The sequence below is a fragment of the Danio aesculapii genome, chromosome 13, assembly GCF_903798145.1.
Source record: "Danio aesculapii chromosome 13, fDanAes4.1, whole genome shotgun sequence".
In the NCBI taxonomy this organism is placed as follows: Eukaryota; Metazoa; Chordata; class Actinopteri; order Cypriniformes; family Danionidae; genus Danio; species Danio aesculapii.
The window spans coordinates 45242495-45267953 of NC_079447.1; the positions used below are offsets into that span (position 1 = coordinate 45242495).

Consider the following 25459-nt stretch of genomic DNA (forward strand, 5'->3'; position numbering starts at 1 on the left):
AATACAAGTGTGTTTTAAAACCTAACACACTGCAAAAATAAACCTCTGAAAAGAGAAATAACTTGATTTTTAATTCACCCAATGACTTTAAAGATATAAAGCTTGATCAGGTCAGGTGTACACTAACATAAATGGAACCACTTTAACAACTCAGATCTGTGGAAATAACTAATAGTATTAAACGGCAGTAAATGGTCAAACTGCTTTCTTGACAGTGCCAAAGAACTGATCTGAACACAAATACTCCTACTGCGAAGCCATTTTGTCATTATATATCACAGCCCCACACTGTCTGATGATGCATTGCATGCCTGATGTACATTATTTGAATACAAGAACACAAAAGTGCTTTCTATCAATAAGATTTGAAGGGCTCTAATTTTGTAATTACGAATAAACCAGACCCAAAAATCCTGTTATTTTGGTGCTTTCCTTTGTTGTTATTTCATTTTTATTTAAAATTTCATCATCAGACAGTGTGGGGCTTTGATATATAATGACAAATGTGTTTGGGGTAGTTGTATTTGTATTCAGATCAGTTCTTTGGCGCTGTATTGAAATACCAGGGTATATGCAGGAATCCTAAAAGAAATTTCAATACCTTTTTAGGACTTTTTAAAGACCTTCTTAGAATATTTTAAGACCTCGTCGAAACTTCAAGTTCTAATCAGTATTAAATTTAATTCAATTCACCTTTATTTGTATAGTGCTTTTGCAATGTAAATTGTGTCAAAGCAGCTTCACATAGAAGATCATAGTAAATTGAAACAGTGTAGTCCAGTTTTTTAGTGTTTAAGTTCAGTTCAGATTAGCTCAGTTCAGTGTGGTTTAATAATCACTACTGAAAGTCCAAACACTGAAGAGCAAATCCATCGAGCTCTACAGATCCCGAACCATGCAAGCCAGTGGCGACAGCGGTGAGGAAAAAACTTCACCAATTGGCGAAAGTGAAGTATTAAAAAACCTCGAGAGAAACCAGGCTCAGATGAGCATGACCATTTCTATTATAGCCAAACGTCTTGTGCAGAGCTGCAGTCTAGGCGCCAGAGGCTGGAGAATGCTGACCCTAAGCGAAGACTCGTCTGTCCCTGGAGCGTCACAGGAATCAGTCTGCGAGAACTGCGAGAGTGTGTCTGAGCCTCGGACATTATCAGGAAGGCTATTACAGAGTTTAGGAGCCATAAATGAGAAGGCTCGATCTCCTTTACTCGACTTTGCTATTCTAGGTACTACCAGAAGCCCTGAGTTGAGTCTAGATTATTTAAAGCTTTATAGGTAAGAACCAATATTTTAAAATCAACACGAAACTTAGCAGGCAGCCAGTGTAAGGAGGATAAAATTGAGGTGATATGATCATATTTTCTAGACATGGTAAGAACTCTGACAGCTGCATTTTGTACTAGCTGAAGTTTGTTAATAGAGGATGCTGGGCAGTCAGCAAACAGAGCATTACAGTAATACAGTCTAGAAGTCATAAAAGCATGAACTAGCCTTTCTGCATCTGATATGGATAGCATACTTGGTAACTTAGCAATCTCAGATGAAAGAAGGCAGTTTTTGTGACATGGGAGATATGAATTTCAAAAGTTAAATTGCTGTCTAATATGACACCCAGATCTTTTATAGTAGAGCTAATGCTAATTCTGTATCCTTCTAATTGCAGGTCGAGTTGTGAGATCTGCTGTGTACAGGATTTAGGCCCAATAAGTAATAATTCTGTTTTGTCTGAGTTTAAGAGAAGAAAATTGTTGGTCATCCAGTCCAGTATCAAACCTATAGCTTAATAAACAGTTGCTAATAAACAGTTGCTAATAAACAGTTGTAGTGAAATAAATCAATGGAGCACAACCATGAAACAGAACTCAAATAAGCTCGGAAGAAACAAACCTAGAAAGAATTAATCACGCAGTTGTTTTCAGCCACTGTTTAAACTCGTTTTTTCTCCAACCAGGAGTACGCAAAGTTACATTTTCCCATTTTGCCATCTGTTTAGCTCTATGTTTCGCTGCATGTGGAGAGCGTCACATCATCTTCCACGTTTATCTCAAGTTACATGACATCACCCGGACAGAGGTTCTTGGCTGGAAGCACCCGGCCCGAACCAATCGAGGAAAAAATATATATTATATATTAAATATATTTATGCTTTTTTGGAGTCAAACACATTGGACAATGCTTTAACTAAATTTAAGACCTAGTAAAAACTGGATAAAAACTTTCAATACATTGAGGCCCTTTATTTTCTCATAATTAATTTATCAACTTTTAATACTTTTTAAGACCCCATGGACACCCTGAATACGAAGTTTATGAGCGACTAAAAAATAACATTTTTATAGACCATTTCAATGTGGTCATGTCATCGGCCCATGAACATTTCCCGCTTGTTATTAAACTATTTCATAATTGTAACGAGGCAATTCAATCATGACTTAAATGTTAAAACAGCTATCATAACATTATTTATCAATATGTGGCTAATTTTGGATTCTCAGAAGCTATAGAAATTAAAAATGTAAAACAGGAAATGCGTAGGGACAATTGTTTTTGTTTACATTCCTCAAAATGGTCTATAAAGACAGTGATAATCCAGATGAGAATTTATTTAACAGAAATCAGCTAAAGCTAATAAATCATCCACAAACCGTCTCCAAACACATTCAGAGTGCCCTGACATTTGAGTCGCTTCGCTGATCTTTAAACTCCTGCCAAAATCAACTATAGTTTTCTTTTTGTCCAATGACAGTGACTTGAAGCGAAAGTTGATTGGTTGCATCCACGTGTGGACTGTCCAATGGCATTTTTTAACTCGATTTATTTTCAACTCAAGAAAAGCAAGTGACAAATAGAGAGAAAAAAGCATAAGCCAAATGCCTTTTTAAAAAGCTATTTAAATTGTGCATTTAAATGCATTTAAAATGATCTATAAATAGGCTTTTCTATTGTTTGTATACATTTGATTAATCAGCGTTTAAAAACATGAATTAAATAAACACTGATAAAATTGCCTATTTATTTATACATTTAAAACTTATTTTTTACTTATTTATTAAAACTTATTTATTTGTCCATGTAAATTGTGATTTATTTATACACATTATAAGGCTTCAATTATTAATTTGATAATTGATTTTTCTTTTTATTTCTAAATGGCACTCCATACACAACAAATTGTTTTTTTAATCGCTAAAAATCAATGACAGTGAATAAGACTGACATCTTGAGCCAATAAGATTAAAATAGTAGCACCACTCATATGTGAATGAATAAGGTCAATATTACAATATTGGCATTACAAGAAGATTTTTGACATTGTTTTGGCTCTCAGTGGTGCATGCTGTGCAGTGCTACCCATGGTAAATGCTAAACAATGGCTGCATTTTTATCTAGCCTATCTTGCATTTTTATCTTGTAATCTATGCCTTGAATCTAATGACATTTTTAACCAAAATCTTTCATAGAGCAGTTCTCTCAAAAACAGTGACCACTTATGTGTTATTGGAAAATGAATGAAAAAAAATTACATTCAGAAAGTAGCTGCAACCAGTTGTCGCCTTTAGCGCAAACCTTGCCATGACCTTCATAACCTGCATCACACACCTGATTAAACCTGAAATGACAAGACATCATTACTTTTAGCAATGCAATTTTTGGTCTTTATTTTAAAGTACATTTCACACAATTAACAAACCCTTAACTATTAATTTTACCTCAATAAACTACTAATTAGCTGCTTATTAATAGTTAGTACTGTAGTAGGTAGTAGGTTGGTTTAGGTTTTGGGTAGAATTAGAGATGTAAAATAAGATTGTATTCTGTATGTGCTAATATCTTAATATTAGACAGGTAATTATCCAATATTAAATAGTGTGAATTGTTTCTTAAACTATATATCTTGGAATTAACAATAATAATTGATTGCTATTTTAACATTAAGCGGTAAAAAAAGAGAAGCCTATTTTTCTGTAGAATAAAAATAAAATTGATTCAAGGCCAATGTCTTAGGAAAACACAAATTATAGTGAAAAGGACCCTAATAAGGGTATGACATCTGTCCATTTTTTCAGGCTTACCAAAGACAGGCTGAGAATTGAACAGACAGGGCCATAATGGAAAACATCCTGAATGCAGTGAGTAGGACCTTGTTGGTGTCTGGTTCCTTACTGAAATAGGCTACAAGCAAGAAAAAAAGAACAATTACTTGATGTATCATAGTAACGGTAAATTTTGTAAAAATAATAAAGTCACTTACAAATGATACTAAACAATCTGAACACTCTCAGACATCTACTGGCCTCCAAAAACCTCATATATGAGTGAACATGCTTAAAAGCTTGGAAGGGTAAAACACACAAAAGATCAAATAAAAACCAAGTCCTAAGGTATTTTTTCCAGACTTTTTTGGGGTCTGTAATAACAACCCCGTGGACTTCGTATCCGATGAAAAAGCGCGAAACGATGTTGATGAAAAAGATTACATCCAGAATGTATCTCATGAAGCTGAGCCCTGAGATGTCAGAGTTGAAAAACAGCTGAAAAAAAAAAAACAGGTAAAACTTTAGTTTAGTAACAATTCACAGCATTTACTACTGGCTTTTTACCGGCTTTTCATTATGATATGAATTGTTTATTATACCATATAATATATATATATATATATATATATATATATATATATATATATATATATATATATATATATATATATATATATATATATATATCCCTACCCAATACATAAACTCAACTACTACATAACTACTAATAAGCATCTAATTACTAGTTTATTGAGATAAAAGTCATTGTATTAGTTAATGGTTTATTAATAGAGTGAATTGTACATTGCATGACCAAAAATCAATGGGTGATGTTGTTTAATATGCATTAAGAACTGATTCATTGAGAATCATTCTCTGCATCTTAACACTAGAACCACCACGGGGTAAATTTTACCCTTAAATTTTACCCATAGGTAAGCAAATACTATAAAAGTCAATGGTTACCAGTTTCTAGCATTTCCATTTCCAGTGAATTTTCTTTTGTGTTCAACAGAAGAGAGAAACTCAAAACGGTTTGAACAAGTGGAGGATGAGTAAATGATGACAGAATGTCTTGTATTGCCATCTAGATAATTGTTTCTATAACTGTAATGCCTTAATTACCATGTACAGGATGTTTACTCACAGCACGCTCTGCCAAAAGATTTCCCAACATCAATGAACAAGATACATGGAGTAAACATTACATTTTTACTACATCCTTCAAATAAAAGTCTTACTTCGAACAGACACTCCAATACTGCTGCCAGGCATGTCAAGGAAAAAAATCCATTCCATACGCGAACATTTCGCTGCTTGGGAGAACGAATGGATGCCTCGTCCTTCATTGCTCTGGTGTCTTGCATCTGCAACAAAATTTGACTTAATGAACTATGGGTGATCTATCCCTTTAACTTGCACAAATTGTTTTCTTAAGACTAACAATGTGCGCTATCAAATCAGACAATCAAAATTTTGATTTCATGTGGACTTTAAGAGGAACACTGGCTGCAAACTGCTAAATTATTTAGCTTACATTACCATTAAATCTCTGACATCCTTGATAAGTTCATCAGCATAATGCTAATGAAATATACTTTCCTCTTGGACTGTCTTGAAAAAATAATAATGATTTTGGTTAATGTTAGAACATACACACTCAATCTGAAGGCTAAAGTTTAATCAAACATTACTTCAAAAAAAAAAAAATGGCTAACTGGACTCTGATGTGAAAAAGGTTACAAAAGACTCATCCCTGGCCACCCTTTACCACCGTATTAAAATTAAGTTAATGATGAAAATTGAGGTAAAATAAAAAAAATTTAAATAGTGTATCCTCTCTGCCATCTAGTGGATTTTTTTTAATTACCTATCTTTTTTTGCTGTTTGTACTTGTAATTAGAGGCTTCATATTCTACAGGGTTCACACACATTTTTACTACTAAAATTCCATGACTTTTCCAAGACTTTTCCAGAACTTTCTAGTAAATTTTCATGACCTATTTATTGATGTAATGTCTACGTATACATGGCTAATAATAAAAAAAAACAATGATGTTCAAATTTATTACAGCATATCATAAAACATGCAACAATCTATTTTGTTTAAATTTGTTTTTATATCGATGTAAAATTGATGTTGATAATGCTTAAACAGCACTAATAACGTGAAAGCATTTCAAGGACAGAAAAGAAGTAAAGACAACTAACCTATATTCAAATTAGGGCTGCACAATATATCGTTTCAGCATTGATATTGCAATGTGTGCATCCGCAATAGTCACATCGCAGGAGATGCAATGCTAAATTGGGATTATAATTTAATATGGAGTTTAATCAATGGATTAAAAGTTTATCATCTCCATGCATTTTTAAAGAGATCCCCTAAAACTTACCATTTTCATTACCTACACTTCACTTTTTTTAAATAGAATAAAAAAAGAAGACAATTTAATAACTCCTATTCTACTGAAACAAGTGAAGTGTGAGTAACTAGTGAGTACATTTTAAACTTTGAACGAACTGTTCCTTTAAGGCCTGTGACTGTGTGAATATTTATATTTCAGAGTTTAAAACAACTGGCCACAAGTAATTTTTTTGTAGCTTTAATAAAGATTAAATAATATACAATGAAGACTGTGCAGTGTTGATTCTTCAATATCTGTACCAGAATAGTGAATAATATTATTCGAGATTCACTCCCCTATAACCCCCCCCCACACACACACACACACACCACCACCACACACCCCCAATCAATCCAAATAAACCTGTTAAATCATCTGGTGAACTTGTTTTCACATCGCAATGTGAATATGATATACATCACAGAAATACAAAATATGGTAATATCAGATTTTCCAATATCGTGCAGTCCTCATTCAAGTATACAGATAATTATTAAACTAATTCCCATGACTTTTCCAAAACTTTGTGGGTTTTTCTGTTTTTCCAAAACTTTTCCAGGCCTGGAAAATCCCATGTCAAAATTCCATGACTTTTCCAGGTTTTCGATGGCCGTATGAACCCTGATTCTAGCAAAACTTTAACCATTGTGTCAGGACTGTACTCTGACTTTACACCACAACACAACCGTGGTATATTAATGTATTACTACTAATGTATAATAACTTAATATTAATGTAAATTATCGACTTATAAAATAAAATCCAAGCAGTCTCAATCGCTCAAACATCCAAGCATTTTTTTAAATCAAAACGGACATTCAACGGTATTTCCAGCCTCACGCCATCTTCATGATGTAACTTATTTCACACATATAACACATTTGACGTTACAAAACGTTAAATGCTTTACTAAAGATGTAGTCTAATATGAAATACGGTAACGTAAAAGCTCTAGCAGTTACGGTCACCACCGTTATTTTAATTACGAAAATAATATTGCCGGTGACACATCCGGTCGGTTTTCTAATTTTCAATTTAGTAAACGACACCTTACATACATCTCAGAATCATGTAAAGACAAAATACATGTATATAGCAACGATTGTTATGATAATTTTGATGTATTTTATCAATTTTATTTACCTTGTATGCTCGATAATCATCCACTTCACTTCACCTTCGTCGAAGTTCGTTATGACCTTTTGAGTTTGTTGCCTTTTGAATGCAGAATAAACGTCAGCGCTTCACACACAACAGTGCTCGTAAAAAAATGCAGACGTGTTTATTATTATTTTTTATTTATTTGTTTATTTATTTATTCAAAAGTTTTACTTTATTTTTTTCTTATTCTTTTTATATATATATATATATATATATATATATATATATATATATATATATATATATATATATATATATATATATATATATATATATATATATATATATATATATATATATTTCATTCTCAAAAGTCACCCAGTGATATATTTTTATTCAATTAAAATCTATTCAAGTTTATTTGAATAGCGCTTTTTACAATAATTATTGTTTCAAAGCAGTTTTACAAAATGCACATTATTGCATTACATTCATCCATTCATTCATTTTCTTTTTCAGCTTAGTCGGTTGCCACAGCAGAATGAACCGCCAACTTATCCAGCGTATAGGCTATTGTAAAAAAATGTAGACTTTCACACAATTCATTCATGTTGTCCCAACACAAATCGTTTAAGTTAACTTAACACTTTTAACAAATCTATGTGGATTTAACATAAAAATTAAGTTGTTCCAATGCAATCTCAAGAATTGTGTTGTTTAAGCTCTAATTTTAAATAAGTAGTTTGAACAAGCAAAAAATTATAGATATTTATTGAATGTTTCAGGCAGTTTATGCCCTTCCAGCTACAACCCATCACTGGGAATTATTGCATTACAATCAAACTAAGTTAAGGTTATAATCAAATATATATGTCATAATATACAGGCATCATTAACATTCAGTTTTATAGCATAGATGATGTCTATGTATGTGTACATGTTTAACAAAGTGTATTTGTGTATTATATGTTGTCCTTGAAGTCCTCGATGGTTGGCATCTTCTCTTCCCTGGTCTTGTATCCCATCAATGCCGCTGCAGTCTCTAGAATCCTCAGGATGGGCAAAAATGAAGCGCTATGGTATCAGTATGGTATCATATCCCATATAATTTGTTCAAAAAAAATTGGTGGCCTTGAATTTGTATTAAGATGTATTAATCACTTCTATGTATTAAAAAGTGATTATGATTGTTCAAAATTTCCTTTAAAGCTGTCTAATTTTCATAAGCAAGCACTACTTTTTTGGAAAATTATATTTACCCATAATTTTCCCCCTCATAAATCCACTTTTTGGAATAGGGCTGTTATTATTAACAGAAAATCATTGTTTAAAAGTGACTGGTACAGTTAAGGCATTATATTTATTAATGATTTGTTAGATAAAAATGGACTGCTATCTCATAACAATTAAAAAAAAAATAAATATAGAGTTAGAGTCACAGATAAAGGTTATACTAAAATTTGTGAGGCTATACCTATTGCTTTGTTTAGGTTAATTCAAAGTAATTATTTTGATTCCCCATGTACAAATGTAACTTCTCTTCTGTCTTGAGAAATATCAGGAGTTATTGAATCCTAAGTAGAGGACAAATCTTTTACCTTTTATCTGAAATATCCTGTAGCACCTAAGGTTCAGGAAACTCATTACATAATTTTATTCAGGATATATCCTGTGAATGAGTTTATTTAAAAAAGATTTAACTTTGATGTTGACATGTGTAGCTTCTACTCAAATCTTCCAGAAACACTCGATCACTTTCTTGTGAATTTACTTTTAAATTCTGGTTTGACATCATGATTTCAGTCCCCCCTATTGTTCTAGAAGATATTTTATTTTACAAATGTGATTTACATTTTTCTTTCTCTGATGTTGCGAACTTTATTTTACTAATGGGTAAATATCATATGCATTGTTGTAAATGGAAAAAGTGCAGGCCCTTATTTAGATATTTTCTTTCTGAGGTGTGGAAAGTGGCTCAAGGCTTCAAATACTTCAGAAAGCCAAAATAAAACAACTGTAGCTCTCTGTACTTTATTTTCAGAATATTTATTGTTATAGTGTTTTTTTTCCCTTTGATATGGGTATTTTGTACTGCTCCTTGCTCGTTGTTGCAATTGTAACTATTTTAATTTATTTAATTTATTTCAATGGTAAACATGCCTTGCGATGTTGATTGTTTCCTATTTTATGATGTAAACTTTTTGCAACAATAAAAAAAACTATATTTTAATTGGCTTGAAAATAAGTACGACACTGTTGAAAGTATCAAAGTGCAAGTATGTGGGAATGGTATGGTGATAAGTTGGCAAAAAAGAGGTTGTAAATGACACTAATTCAATCTGAAAAAAAAAAAAAAATCACTATAGTATAGCAGTTCTCTTACTTGACCACTAGGTGAAAATCTTATGCTGTGCTTTGGAAAACTTTACCAGATAGATTCTATGGACGTCTCTATATTAAACAATACATTTAAAATCAGCTGGATTAGACAACTTGTTATCTATTTGAAATATGATTCCTCTTCATATTTTAGTTTGGGTGGTATAAATGGTATTAAATTTTGATATTAACAAAATACCTGTGAAACTTTCATCATTTCACCGTAAAGCTGTTTTAATTTACAAGCACAATTTTTCACCACACCGTTACTTAATTTGGAATAACAAGGACATTTTATAAGAACAAAAATCTTTTTATACATCTGGTTTAAAAATAACATTGCATTGGTAAACCAATTATTTAATTCAGATGGTCTTCTTTTCATACATGAGGAATTCTTGACAAAATATAATTTTCCCATAATACCAAAGGAATTTACAACAGTTTTTGGTGCAATCTCTCCTAAAATACAGTTGAAGTCAGAATTATTCTGGGGCTCCCTGTTTATTTTCCCCCCAATTTCTGTTTAACAGAGAAAAGATTTTTTAACACATTTCTAAACATAATAGTTTTAGTAACTCAACAGATTTATTGTATCTTTGCCATAATGACAGGAAAAATATTTGACTAGATATTTTTCAAGACACTTCTATACAGCGTGATTTAAAGGCTTAACTAGGTAAATTAGGTTAACTAGGCAGGTTAGGGTAATTAGGCAATTTATTGTATAACGATGGTTTCTGTAGACTATCGAAAAAATATATAGCTTAAAGGGGATTATAATTTTGACCTTAAAATGTTTTTTTTTTATGTCAAAATGGCTTTTATTCTAGCCGAAATAAAACAAAAAAGACTTTCTCCAGAAGAAAAAATATTATCAGACATCTGTGAAAATCTCCTTGCTCTGTTAAATATAATTTGGGAAATATATATACGAATTCGTATATATATATATATATATATATATATATATATATATATATATATATATATATATATATATATATATATATATATATATATATATATATATATATACGAAAAAAATCAAAGGGGGCTAACAATTCTTCAGATTAAATTCTGCTAAGATCAGTAACAACATTGTCTGTTTAGCTCATGGAGATCCTCTGGTTTAGCCTGTTAGACAAATGGCTTGCGTGTGGGAGTAAGTTTGCTTTTCGCATTACATCATCACCAACCCTTTCGTTTATTGAGATGCCTCCTGTGCAGCAGTGCTGACACGTTTGCACGATACTGCAACATGACCTACCGTGTTTGTGTTGGCTCAAATTTAAAAAAGGCACTACTCCACTTTCAATTTCACATTCTCTGAATCGGAACTGAACCTTCAGCCACTAATGTAGGCTATATACACTGTCATTCTCTTATAAAAAATATACCCAAACGGGTTTAATGTAATTTATTTATGTAATTACGGTCAAGATGATCTTCTGAAACCTCTTTAAGCCTCCGTAACCCGCATAAAATTACCATAGTAATTTATAGTAAATAGGGTGTGTTTGAACCATTCTACAGTAAAGTACTTGAATTGTGGTAATATACAACTAATATAAACAAATACCTTTACACGTTTTCTCATATTACAGTAAAATACACAACAGATTACATGTAGTAAATATAAAAGTATACTTTTAGTTTTTACTACAGTTACAGTTAATACTATTCATTATGATACACTTTATTATAGTGTGCTTAAAAGACATAGTACAACTTATTACCATAGTAATTTTTCATGTGTGATTTCAAGAGTTCACACTTAGCTGATGATTGGATCTCAGAACTCCCCGTCTGCAGTTAAGGGAACACGTGAGGAAAAAAGGAGGCTAGACAAATGTTTCATTGTTATGCATGATGTATATATTTGGATGGTGGGAGGAAACCGGAGAACCCGGGGAAAACCCACGCGGACAAGGGGAGAACATACAAATTCCTCACAGAAACACCTACCGACCTGGCAGGACCAGGGTTGGCAGTGTTCTTGCTGTGGGGTTAACAGTGCTAACCACTGGGCCTCCGTGCAGCCCGATCTAAAGTGAAGGAGGAGAATGGGGAGGAAGGGGGGTTTCTTCCAAACGAAGATAAAGTGGACTGAAAACTGTGGTTATTTATAGTAGCTTATGGCTCATATGATTGGATGATACTGATTAGCTTAATACGAGACCGGCTGTGATAAATCATAAGCACATGATCCTCTCGAAATTAGTTTATTAATAAACCTCACTTAATGCTTTTATTGAATGGGACGATGAAGCTTTTGACAGAAAAGCACAGGCTATTGTCATCCACCTGTCTGACTATTGATTATATCCGTGTGTCACATTGAGTCAATAATGTTGTTGTGGTTCCCATTTTATGATCCATATCCAACAGATAATGTGACATGTCAGAAATTGTTTCACAAACAGCCTCCACAGTCACCAGATTTCAGATCACCATAAAAAATCCAAAGTTGGTTCTGAATGCAAACTGGGGTCTGACCTGATGCAAGCAAGATGTACCTAATAAAGTGTCCGGAGAGTGTTTTAAAATTACATTTAAACTACAGTATAACTTAACTGTTGTATTTTTACTATCAGAGTAAAGTCAAATATGTGTTGTTTCTGTTTATATTTGAATTAGGATTAAGGTGACACACCCCCTTTTGCCCATGGTTTCACTTTCATTTATTCTTAGGTTGTGAACAGTATCCATCAAGTCCAGTCAAGTAGGATGAGGTTTGAGGAAAGTACCAAGCAACCAAGCTGCAAACCCATTGGATATTCATTCATGGAAACTCCCAGATAACTGATTTAAGATCAACACTTCACCATTCATTCTGATGCACTGCTGAACAGCAAGTTCAGTTTTTCAGTCAAGCATGGGCTTTGAACAAAAAAATATGTTTTGGAGGTTCGGAAAAAAGAAAAAGAATGAGAATGAGAAGAAGTCTTTATTGAAAAGCATAGAGCAAACAGAAGGTAAGATTATTATTTTTAACAGCCACTGGTAGCATGTTATGAAAAGTAGGGTCTTTGCAATGTGTATTGTTTGAAGTTTTGCAACAGTATTTGGCATTATGGCTTAATAAATCATATTAAGTTTAGGATTAAACAGTGATTTTAACAGGATTAAATTTTGGATTGGATTCATTTAACTGCTTTTTGTTCATGTGACATTTTTTGTTTATTAAAATAAAAAAATATAATGCAGTTCCTGCTAACATTGATTTCATATGTTTAATGAACTTTGTTTATTTTACATTTCTAAGAATTAAAAAAGTGAAATTTTTGATTTTATAAAGTAAAAAATATCTAAGTTACACAGTTACTCTGATAGCATGTAATTTATTTTTATTTATTATTATTATTAATATTATTATATATATTTTTTTACCTTTTATGACTGCACAAAGTTACTTGTAAAATGTTATGTGATGCAAATCCTCAGAAAGCTAAATTATATTCATAAATCAATAATGATCTAATTAGTGAAATAATGTTTAGTTTGGGGTGACACAGTGGCTCAGTGGTTAGCACTGTCGCCTCAGAGCAAGAAAGTTGCTGGTTCGAGTCCCAGCTGGGCCTCCCTGTTCTCTCTGTGTTGGCGTCGGTTTTGTCAGGGTGCTCTGGTTTCCCCCAATTAAATAAACTAAATTGACCGTAGTGTATGTGTGTGAATGTGTGTGTATGGGTGTTTCCCAGTACTGGGTTGCGACTGGAAGGAAATCCGCTGAACTTGTCAAACATATGCTGGATAAGTTAGCGGTTCATTCTGCTGTGGCGACCCCTGATGAATAGGGACGAAGGAAAATGAATGAATAAATGTTTGTGAATATAGGCTAAAAAAGTATCAACTTAATGAAAAGTTTAATACATTAATTCATTCATTTTCTTTTTTCGGCCTAGTTCCTTTATTATCTGGGGTCGCCACAGCGGAATGAATCGCCAAATTATCCAGCATATTTTACACAGCGGAAATCCTTTCAGCTGCAACCAATCACTGGGAAACCTCCATACACATCTTACATCTTTTACACTCATACACTACGGACAATTTAGCTTACCCAATTCACCTGTACCGCATGTTTTTGGATTGTGGGAGAAACCGGAGCCAACACGGAGAGAACAAGCCAACTACACACAGAAACGCCAACTGACCCAGCCGGGGCTCGAACCAGCGACCTTCTTGCTGTGAGGCGATTGTGCTACCTAATGTATTAACGTAATAGGAAGACATTTGGTTAGCTTACACTACAAATTTTCAGAACCTACACAACTGAAATGAATGTGAAATTGACATTTCTTGGAATTTGACATCTCTGTATTTTGTCTTTCAATTTATTTTATTTTACCATGTAACAGGAGGACAGGTATTTGAAAACATGTCTGGTGGGTTTCCTGATCTAATAACTGCTGATTCGCTCAATAGCCTCAAAAATATTCTGAGTGAGACGTCAAACCCCGAGAGCATTGACAATGAGGTGGTGGACGGCTTCCCTCAAAAAACCCACTTTGAGGTAATCGATAAATTTGTGGAAAGGAGATTTCCAGTGCTGCCAGAAGAGGGAACCAAAGGATCTCAATTCAAGCAGTTGCGGGAATTTCTGAAGAGCGCAGAGAGCCAGATTTACAATGATGTGCTTCGCTTAACACCCTCTCTGAAGGACACTGTACTGCTGGATCATCTGATAAACAGTTACTTCTGTCTACTATTAACCAAGTTAGACCTCCTCTTAAACCGAAATCTTTCAGGGGAAGAGACGTTCTGGCTTCTTCGGTGGGGAAAGGATGTTTTCTTCAGGTATTAAGCTTGTCATTTAACCCACCTTTGTGCTTTTAATTACCACAAAGCATGACGGAAATATATGCTCGTCTATGTTTCAGTTCAGACTCTACGGTTGACTTCAGAGTTTGTGACCCTCTGCTGTTGACGGGATGGTTTGAGAGAGCAAAAGTGAAACTCCTGCCCGAACTACAGGTTGTTTGCTTCAAATTTTTTTCCAATGTCCTCCCTTAAAAAAAGAAATGTGTGAAATAACAGAAAATGTGTAGGCTACTGGAATCTTTATGCATGTTTTTTTTTTTTTGGTACTGTAATTTATGTGGCCAGCCTAGACAATATATATGATTTCATACTCAAAAAAATATTTTGCAGAAAAATTAAAAGGAACAGTTCACTTTTTTTTTTGGAAATAGGCTCATTTTACAAGTCACCTAGAGTTAAAAAGTTTAGTTTTAGCATTTTTTAAAATCCATTCAGGCAATCTCCGGGTCTGGCGGGCAATTTTAGCGTAGCTTAGCATAAATCATTGATTCGCATTAGACCGTTAGCATCAAAAATTTTTTTTTTTGATAATTAAAAAAAGTTGCTACTTTCTGGTCCTATTAATTAAAAACTTAGCATAAGTAAAATCACTGTGTAATATGATTACTCAGCAGCAAAGTTCTTTTATGCTGGAATGAGAGTATAGTGCCAAGCCATACTTACCTAGAAAATAGTAACTTGTCATTTTCTACAAGATGTAAATACAGGGGTTGGACGATGAAACTGAAATTCCTGTTTTTAGAACACAATAGTTCATTAGTATGGTGTAGGGCCTCCTTTTGCGGCCAGTACAGCATCAGTTCGTCTTGGGAATGACAGATACAAGTCCTGCACAGTGGTCAAAGGGATTTTGAGCCATTTTCTTGCAGAATAGTAGTGTACATGATGTTAGTGGAGGAAGATGTTTCCTGACTCGCTCGTCCAAAACACCCCAAAGTGACTTAATAATATTTAAATCAGGTGAATGTGCAGGCCAGTGAGATTTTAGACTTAACTTTCATGTTGATAAAAACCACTCCAGTTTAGCTGTGTGTATTGGCTGTGTACATTTAATTCTGCTTTGAGTTGAGCAGCTGTGTTGTGTTGTTTTTATTTATTTTTTTAAATACAATCTGGGTAAGCACCCGGACATCCCTTTCAGACAGCTCCTCTTGCATCCATAGTTACTCCTGTTGGATGTGGTTTGTCCTTGCTGCTGGTATGTTGACATTACCCTGGAGTCTGTGGCTCTTGATGCATCACAAAGACTTGCTGTCTTGGTCACAGATGCACCCGAACAGTTTGTCCTCTTTTGAACTCACCCATAATGTTGTGTTCATTTTTAATATTTCAAGAAAACCTGTGCTATTACTCTGCTAATTAAACCTGCACACTCTCTTACTGGTGGAATGTGCGATCAATGAAGATTGACCACCAGGTTGCTCTTATTTAGCCATGAATCATTCAACACTACATTGGCCCACAGTGTTTCAGTGTCATTGTCTAGCCCCTGTACAGAGGAGTCAAAATTTAAATAATGAAATTAACACTCTATTATTTGTGAGATGCTAACAGTCTAATCCAATTCATGGATTTATGCTAAGCTAAGCTAAACGTTTTCTACCTTACCCAGAGATCAGCTGAATGAATTAAAAAATGGTTAAACAACTGTTTAACCGTAGGAAATTTGTAAAATAAACCTATTTGCCCAAAATGGGAGTGTAAAAAACACATGAGCACAAGTTAATGTTAATTAGCACATGTTAGCACATGTTAATTAGCACATGTTAATTAGCAGATATTTTACAGTGTATTTTGCTATCAAATAGGACCCAAGCTACTCCAGCTAAATATCTAGGAAGGACATAATACATGTGTCTCTGTCTCATTTTAATTGCCACAGAATGAAATCTCTAGGTGTCTGCAGAATATCCTGGATTATGATCAGCATAATAGGAATCAAGTGGATGAAGAGACTTTTATCAGGGTGCACTTAGATGTCAGTCAGGTAAAGGAAACAATGTACAATTCTTACATTTTCCTCAGTTATTGAAAATATGAATTTTAATTTTTGATAAATATTGTCCTTTACAGTGTCTCAATGCCGTTATTAAAAATGCTAAAGAATTTAGTGACACACTGATGTGTATGGCACAAAACATCTGTCTTCAAGAGCTTCATCATTTTGTTGGGATGTAAGTGTCTAAAATATGCTCGTCCTCATATTATCAAATGTTGTGCTCTTTTTTACTTACAGTTGAAGTCTGAATTATTAGCCCCCCTTTGTATTTTTCTTCCAATTTCTGTTTAATTAAAAGATTTTTTCAAAATATTTCTAAACATTTCTAATAACAGATTACTTTCTTCTTTGTCATGATGACAGTGCATAATTATTTACCTGATAATTTTCAATAAAGTCAATAAAATGATATTTAAAGGCAAGTTAGGCTAATTAGGTAAATTATTGGTTTGTTTTGTAGACAATCGAAAAAAATGCTTAAGGAGGCTAATCATATTGACTAATATATATATTAAAATGAAAACTGCTTATATTTTAGCCTAAATAAAAAACTGTGAAAATGTCCTTGTTCTGTTAAACCTCATTTGGGAAATATTTAAAAAAGAAAAAACATCCACAAAAGGGCTAATAATTTTGTAACTGTATATTCTAAAATAATTTCAGCGTGTCCGCAGGGTCTTAAAGGGGTTTTAAACCCCTGTCTTTTGGTTCTAGTCTACCTCAGAATTTTTTTCGAGATGGGCGTGGAGCGCTGAGAGCAGAGGGAGGGGTGGACATGACCAGCAGAGCAAGGGAGAAAGAGGGGAGCGAAGAACAACTGTTGTCAGTTGGCTCACAAAATGAGACACAAAGCGTGAGGAGACCCATGATTTTATAGTTTACAGCTTTAAAATGCAAAGAAAATAAACTGTAAGTTAATGCCCTGCTACATTTGTTATTCATAATTTCATATACACATAACCACAATTTGTTATATCATTATAAAGATAATTGTGTTTATATAAACACTATAAATGAGGAGGACTTCTCTCCTCCTCAATCCCCGGGTCTGAATGTAGACACAGTGGATAGCAGTGCAGCAGATCTCTTTCCCTGTCAATTCCAACCATTAACCCTGCCGGTAATCTGGAGGATTTTAACATATGGCGAACACAGCAACACGGATAGGTGATGTGTCTGTATGGTAATGAACTCAACTGATAAAAGACAAAGTCTGCCATTCTCCATTTCTCATACAGCTCTTCCGACAAAAATGCTTGCTGCAAACCAACAGCTTTGCTGTATCTGCCCTGACAGCATCGTGGGGACAAACATTCAACAAACCTCATGAATCATGGAAACAAACACATACAACCCTTTATAAACAGCTAAATACTGCGAGCCGTGCGCGAACGTGGCCTCACCCAGACATTGGGTCACAGCTTGGCAGGTCTGCCTTGAATTGGACATGCTCTCATGAATAATTAAGAATCAGGTTCTTCTCATAAGATAAGAAAACTCTGCTATGAATGATAATGAGAAACTGACGCGTCATCACTTCACTAGCAGTATAGGGTCATATACGTCACCAGTTTTGATCCCGCCCCAAAAATTATTTTAAACCCGTAAGATGAAATCAGCTGATAAAAGCTCAAAATTATCCAGTTTTCCCCACATTTAAAGCAGACAGCTGCTAACTTTGTCTTAACTGATCCTCAACACAGACAAATCTGTTATAATTAAAAAAAAAGTACTCCAGGGTATCTTGAATCTTTAAAAGTCTTATTGTCTTGTTGAAATATTGTCTCGTAGGTCTTAAATCATTGTAAACAGGTCTTAATTTTCCTTTGTTTATGTAAAGCTACCCAATCGATCCAACAAAGATCCAATCACCAACAATACATCTCAATAAAACTTTCAGCAAAACTCTGTTTATAACTAATATTATTTTATTTATTGCTTATTTGACGTAAACATTACAATGACACTGGACAAACCAAATGCATTTCTTCAAGTGATTTAGCAGACTTGATAATTCTCAACACCTTTCCAAGGGTGGCTCGATATAAAATAAAAGCCAAATAAATACATATACACAACATTATACTTATTTACAAAAAATTGCTATAAAGATAAATACAAAAAGCTTTTAAGTTGAAAACAATTTGCATGTGTGGGTCTGCTTGATTTGACACATTATTTAAAATATGTGACCAAAAAATTACTAATTAGAATTAGTTTCTTGATGGAGCAAGTATTTTTTTAGCATGTAGCCCTATATAAGTCTGACATTTCATTCTTGATGGTCTTAAAAAGGCCTTTAAAAGCCTTAAACTTGACTTGGTGAAACCTGCAGAAACCCTGTAATATGAACTTTCACTTCAAAACCAATGTTTATCTTCCTAGGTATGTGCATTCAGAGAAAAAACACATTGAAAAACTGCAACCCCTCAGCACAAAGCACTCTGTACATCTGCTTCGGGTCATCAGCACCTGTAGGCAACTCAGGTCAGTTTAATGTCATAAATGACAATAAACATGTTTACTGTACAATTAACTAGCCACACAACTGTAATTCTGTCATAACACCAGCACATGTATTTATTTTGCTGTAGATTTTTGGCTCCCCAGTTCTATAATCAGGATACAAATAGGAGGGAGGACCTCTTAAGCATCATCTGCATGCTACAGAAGATGGAGGATCAGGTGTTGTCTTTTGTGCAAAAGATGATGAAAGAGTTCGCACAGGTGTTTCATCATATTGTTTTCATTAGTTTAAGCATAGAAAGTTTGGGGATTTCCCAGATTAGTTCTGGTTCAATGCTTGTTGATGTGACTGTTTGTTCATGAGGTTAATGACCTTTTACTGTACATACCTATTAGGTTTTTTGTTTGTTTGTTTTTTTAATATGAAGAAGTTACACTTCACTTTACACTGCAGTATTTAATATGAACTATCAATTAACAGTTCATATAACAAGTTTGCGTTTCAAACTTGATTTAAAAGAAAACATGTATGAATTTACACTAGCCTAGCATAATAATTATGTTGTTTGTTGCCCCTATTTTGCCTTCAGTAATTCAGATTTAATTTTTTCCATATGCCAATTTCGGAGTGTCTGTTTAGGCTGAGTGTATGTAGTGCACCTCATTGAAATAAGCTATTTCAAACTATCAGTGTCTGGTTGACATAGACAACATAAGAGTGCAGCTAACAACAGCGTGGGTGATGTAGCTCATAAAGCGCAGAGCAACATGTTTTGACATGTGGTTGATCATCAACACAGTTCGAATGCACCATCTGCTGAACCTTCTTTTTCACCCCATTACATATCAGATTGGAAATACATTTATTTTTAATAGGATATTTAGTGCATCCAGAAAGTATTCACAGCGCTTCACTTTTTCCACATTTTTTTATGTTACAGCCTTATTTCAAAATGGATTAAATTAATTTATTTCCTCAAAATTCTCCACACAATACCCCATAATGACAATGTGAAAAAAGTTTTTAAAATTGTTGCAAATTTATTAAAAATAAAAAACCTGAAAAATCACATGTACATAAGTATTCACAGCTTTTGCTTGATACTTTGTTGATGCACCTTTGGCAGCAATTACAGCCTCAAGTCTTTTTGAAGATGATGCCACAAGCTTGGCACACCTGTCTTTGGGAATTTTTACCCATTCCTCTTTGCAGTACCTCTCAAGTTCTACCAGGTTGGATGGTAAGCGACAGTGTACAGCCATTTTTAGATCTCTCTAGAGATGTTCAATAGGATTTAGGTCTGGGCTCTGGCTGGGCCACTCAAGGACATTCACCGAGTTGTTGTGAAGCCACTTCGTTGATATTTTGGCGGTGTGCTTGTTCTGCTGGAAGATGAACCGTTGCCCCAGTCTGAGGTCAAGAGCACTCTAAAGCAGGTTTTCATTCAAGAAGTCTCTTTACATTGCTGCATTCATCTTTCCCTCTATCTTGCTTTGTCTTCCAATTCCTGCTGCTGAAAAACATCCCCACAGCATGATGCTGCCACCACCATGCTTCACTTTTAGTCTCATCAGACCAGAGAATTTAGTTTTTTATGGTCTGAGAGTCCTTCAGATGCCTTTTGGCAAATTCCAGGCGGGAGTGGCTTCTGTCTGGCCACTCTACCATACAGGTCTGATTGGTGGATTGCTGCTCAGATGGTTGTTCTTCGGTAAGGTTCTCCTCTCTCCACAAAACAACATCGGGTTATTGATCACCTCCCTGACTAAGGCACTTCTCCCCCGATCACTCAGCTTAGATGGCTGGCCAGCTCTAGGAAGAGTCCTGGTGGTTCTAAACATCTTCCATTTATGGATGATGGAGGCCACTGTGCTCATTGGAACTTTCAGAGCAGCAGAAATTTTTTTGTAACCTTCCTCAGCCTTGTGCCTCGAGATAATCCTGTCTCTGAGGTCTACGGACAACTCCTTTGTCTTCATGCTTGGTTTGTGCTTTGACATGCACTGTCAATCCTGGTACCTTATATAGACAGGTGTATGCCTTTTCAAATCATGTCCAATCAACTGAATTTATCACAGGTGAACTCCAATTAAGCTGCTGAAACATCTCCAGAATAATCAGTGGAAACAGAATGACCTGAGCACAATTTAGAGTTTCATGGCAAAGGCTGTGAATACTGATGTACATGTGATTTTTCAGTTTTTATTTTTATAAATTTACAACAATTTCAAAGAATTTTTTTCGCATTGTCATTATTGGGTATTGTGTGTAGAATTTTGAGGAAATAAATGAATTTAATCCATTTTGGAATAAGGCTGTAACATAAAAAATGTGGAAAAAGTGGAGAGCTATGAACACTTTCCGGATGCACTGTACATATATTCTTATACTGTGTATATATATATATATATATATATATATATATATATATATATATATATATATATATATATATATATATATATATATTACTGAAAACAATTGTTTTTATTATACATGTATATTTTCAGGCCACTTTAAGACGGTATTTCAAACATGGGGATAAGCACATTTATATCTTGACAGAAGAAATCAGAAATCATTGTGCGTCTCTGCCTCAGACTGATGTGGGAAAGGAGATTCAGGAGGTCAGTTCTGTCAAGTCTTCTGTTGTTTCCTCCAAAACAGAAATCATCTTTACATCAATTTTTCACACATATCCTCTGCCTCTCTGTTCTGCTTTTTTTCTGATAGATCTTTGTGAATGTAGTCTATGACTGTGTTTCACGTGTGTATCTTGATTGCCTGATGAGGAGCAAGAGGAAACATCTAGAGAAGAGATGGGGAGATGTTGGAGAAAGGATAAAAGAAGACGCTGCCCATTTTCACACAACATTCACTCAACTGGTAAAAAAATACGTTGTGGTGTTTAGTTAAATTATAGGAACAATCCACTGTTTTTGAAAAAGGCTTATTTTACCAGTCTCCTAGAGTTTGATTCAAGTTGACTTGAATCATTTTTAATCCATTCAGCCTATCTCTTGTTCTGGAGGGGTCACTTTTAGCTTAGCTTAGCATAATGAATTGAATCAGATTTGACCATTAGCATTTTGTTACAAAAATGTAAAAAGAGTTTTGATAATTTTCCTATTTAAAGCTTGAGTCTTCTGTAGTGACATTGTGTAAAAAAATTAAGGGAAAAAGAAAAATTGAAATTTTCTAATATTACTAGAGACTATACCCTTATTTTGGCTTGAATCAAGAAACCCTGCTGCTGTATGGCTGAAAAAAAAAATCATAAAAGTCAACTGTTTAATTTTAGAAGACTTGTAAAATTAGCCTTTTTCAGAAAAGGTGAAGTGTGCCTTTAAAACTGAATGTCTCAAAAGAAGATTTCAAACAGAAGAACTGTTTTGGGCCCCCAATTAATATGTCAGTTAACTGTTCTGAAAATTACCATGTTTTTTTCTTGTAATTTTGCTATAAATTTAACTATACACACAGAGTTATAAAGATATTGTATATATACACTCACCGGCCACTTTATTAGGTCCAATTCGCCTATAGGCATGCTGACTGATTCATCCACATAACAAACATAATACGCCCACAAAATGGCTGTAAGGACATTATTATATTAACATTGCAGTAGATTACTTAGTTATGTTATAGCTTGTATTGTTTAAAATGCACAATTACATTGACATTGTTTTCAGTTTTGTTTTCAACTGTTATGACTTTGCCTCCCAATTATTTTTGTGGCTATAAAAATGTGACTAATAAATGTGATTAATAATTGTCATTCCAGCCAGTAAACTCAAAGTGTATCTATTTACTACAGAATGGCGGTAATGACCAGAACAACCAGCTCCTTCAGAGAATGAGTGACATTTTGTGTTGTGATGATTTAGAAGCACTGAAGCTCGACTGTGGGAGTTTGTTTAAAGACTTCCCTGATGACAGGTAAACTGAGTCATGATGTAGTCATTCTGTTAATGTTTGTGAAAGTATGAGTGATTCTGAATGTTTTGCAGTCAGCAGTTTGTTCCTGGTCTGCTGCGCTGGAAGGGGGCTTTATCAAAGTGGCAGGTGAGGAAAGTGCTGAAAGTTCGGGATCTCGACCTGGATGCAAATTCCAGACGTGTCGCCTGTCATCCTTTGAAGGGCCTGTGCTGTTGTATTTAACAGCAAAAAACACCATCAATCAGAATGATCAAACTGTTTACAAGTGTACAGGGTTCCCGATGCTTATGGACGTTATGGAATATCTTTATTTCTATAGCGCTTTTACAATGTAGATTGTGTCAAAGCAGCTTAACAGAAGTTCTAGTAAATTGAAACTGTGTCATCCAGTTTTCAGAGTTGAAGTTCAGTTTAGTTCAGTTCAGTGTGGTTCAATTTTCACTGCTGAAAGTTGAAACACTGAAGAGCAAATCTATCGATGCGCAGCTCCACTAGTCCCAAACCAAGCAAGCCAGTGGCGACCCTGGCGAGGAACCAAACTTCACCAATTGACGAAAGTGAAGGGAAAAAACCTTGAGATAAACCAGGCTCTGTTGGGAATGACTATTTATATCAAAATATCGTGGAATTCTCAAAGCTCTATTCCAAAAATTGAAAGTAATGGATTTTTTCAAACAATTTTTTTATCTGAGTCATGGAATTTTTTATTTTTTTTATTGTCATGTAAACTTTTTGTCTCCAATTATCAAAATGTTTTTTTTCTAAACCACATTTTTTAATGGATTGTTTCATGCTATTTTTCAGCTTTATTTTATTCCTTGTATGCTCATCGAGTGGCAGTCTTTAAAGTCAGGTGCAGTCTCCAGACTGAATCCGTTAAACAGAAAACCGTGGCTCTCCTTGCTTTCATGCAGATTTAAGCAACTGAGAGTATTTGTTTTACATTTGAGTTAATAACATTTAACATTTAAAAGCAGACATGCTAAGCTTTTAGCAGACTCAAGTGTCAAATTTGTTACATTTTCTGATGCATTTCAGATTGGACCAACACAACGCAGTTCGTAACTTTTTGATTTAGTGGCTACTAAATTGGGCGGGCTTAGAGATTTGGGGGCCCTAAGCAATACCAGTTATGGGGCCCTAGCGTTGAAACTCAGAACATTCTTTTTCTCTATAGATATTTTTTACCCTGTAGATTAGATCAGCCAGTGCTTGTTATCTGACAGCTGTTTCAGCCAGAAAGCAGGATCGCGGAGGTAAAAATTTCAAATTTTTTCCCCCCAAAATTTGCACACTTTACCTGCCTCTATCTCAGCTCTACTCTGATGATCACTGGCAAACCGGCAGTGTCTTTGAACCGCTCACACCTCACGCAGGTGCAGTACGGAAGGAACGTTCCATTATTCATGGGGGCCTCTGTTTTTTAAAAGAGGTAATAACGTTAAAATCCTAAGGGTCATAGACAGATTTTACAACATAGAAAATTTATAAAAGAGCTACAGTTGAAGTCAGAATTATTAGCCCTCTTGAATTATTAGCCCCCATGTTAATTTTTTCGCCCAATTTCTGTTTACGGAGAGCATACTATTTCAACACATTTCTAAACATAATAGTTTTAATAACTCATTTCTAATAACTGATTTATTTTATCTTTGCCATAATGACAGTAAATAATATTTTACTAGATATTTTTCAAGACACTTCTATACAGCTTAAAGTAATTACGTTAATATGGTAATTAGTAATAGGGTAATTACGCAAGTTATTGTATAACAATGGTTTGTTTTGTAGACTATTGAAAAAAAATTAGCTTGAAGGGGCTAATAATTTTGTCCTTAAAATGGTGTTTAAAAAAATTAATAAATTTTATTCTAGCCGAAATAAAACAAATAAGACTTTCTCCAGAAGAAAGAAAAAAATTATCAGACATACTGTGAAAATTCCCTTGCCGTGTTAAACATCATTTGTTAAATATTAAAAAATAAATAAAAAAATTCAAAGGGGTACTAATAATTCTGACTCTAACTGTATATGATTAATTTAGGCTTCTTGGCATTGGTTGGGGCCCCCTAATTCCTCAGGGCCCTAAGCAGCTGCTTACCTGGCTTATTGGTTAAGTCCACCCCTGAGTGGCTAATTTGTATGAATTCATACAATCTCATTCGTACAATTCAGTATGATATGCTTTTCCCTCAATGACAGTTGGGTTTAGGGGCGGGGTTGGGTGCCACGCCTCCTTTTTAAAATGGTAAATTTTTATATAACTGAACTCATACGATTTTGTACGAATTAGCCACTAAAC

At 34.2% G+C, this 25459-nt stretch overlaps 2 protein-coding genes across 2 annotated transcripts in view; one reads left to right on the forward strand and one right to left on the reverse strand.

Moving 5' to 3' along the window:
- LOC130239988 (uncharacterized) overlaps window positions 1–5404 on the reverse strand; it is a 45248-nt gene extending 39844 nt beyond the window's left edge. Inside the window, exons 1-4 of the mRNA XM_056471395.1 lie at window positions 5279–5404; window positions 4253–4532; window positions 4074–4173; window positions 3525–3610 (exon numbers count right to left, since the gene is read on the reverse strand). Of these exons, the coding sequence (XP_056327370.1) occupies window positions 3525–3610; window positions 4074–4173; window positions 4253–4532; window positions 5279–5404 (592 nt within the window). The remainder of the gene's footprint in view (window positions 1–3524; window positions 3611–4073; window positions 4174–4252; window positions 4533–5278) is intronic.
- An 8886-nt stretch (window positions 5405–14290) lies between these two features.
- On the forward strand, window positions 14291–24708 carry si:dkey-196h17.9 (uncharacterized). The gene is made up of 10 exons (XM_056471113.1): window positions 14291–14725; window positions 14809–14902; window positions 16632–16736; window positions 16823–16923; window positions 19134–19235; window positions 19343–19475; window positions 21726–21842; window positions 21949–22101; window positions 23036–23157; window positions 23229–24708. Exons 1-10 carry the CDS (start codon window positions 14307–14309, stop codon window positions 23377–23379), a joined length of 1497 nt encoding a protein of 498 aa, XP_056327088.1. The 5' UTR covers window positions 14291–14306; the 3' UTR covers window positions 23380–24708.
- Window positions 24709–25459: the final 751 nt, after the last annotated feature.

Coding starts and splice junctions, on each gene's coding strand:
- si:dkey-196h17.9 (XM_056471113.1), top strand. CDS start 14,307: ATGTCTGGTGGGTTTCCTGATCTAATAACTGCTGATTCGCTCAATAGC. Junction 14,726..14,808: donor GGAAAGGATGTTTTCTTCAG/GTATTAAGCTTG, acceptor TCTATGTTTCAG/TTCAGACTCTACGGTTGACT. Junction 23,158..23,228: donor AAAGACTTCCCTGATGACAG/GTAAACTGAGTC, acceptor AATGTTTTGCAG/TCAGCAGTTTGTTCCTGGTC.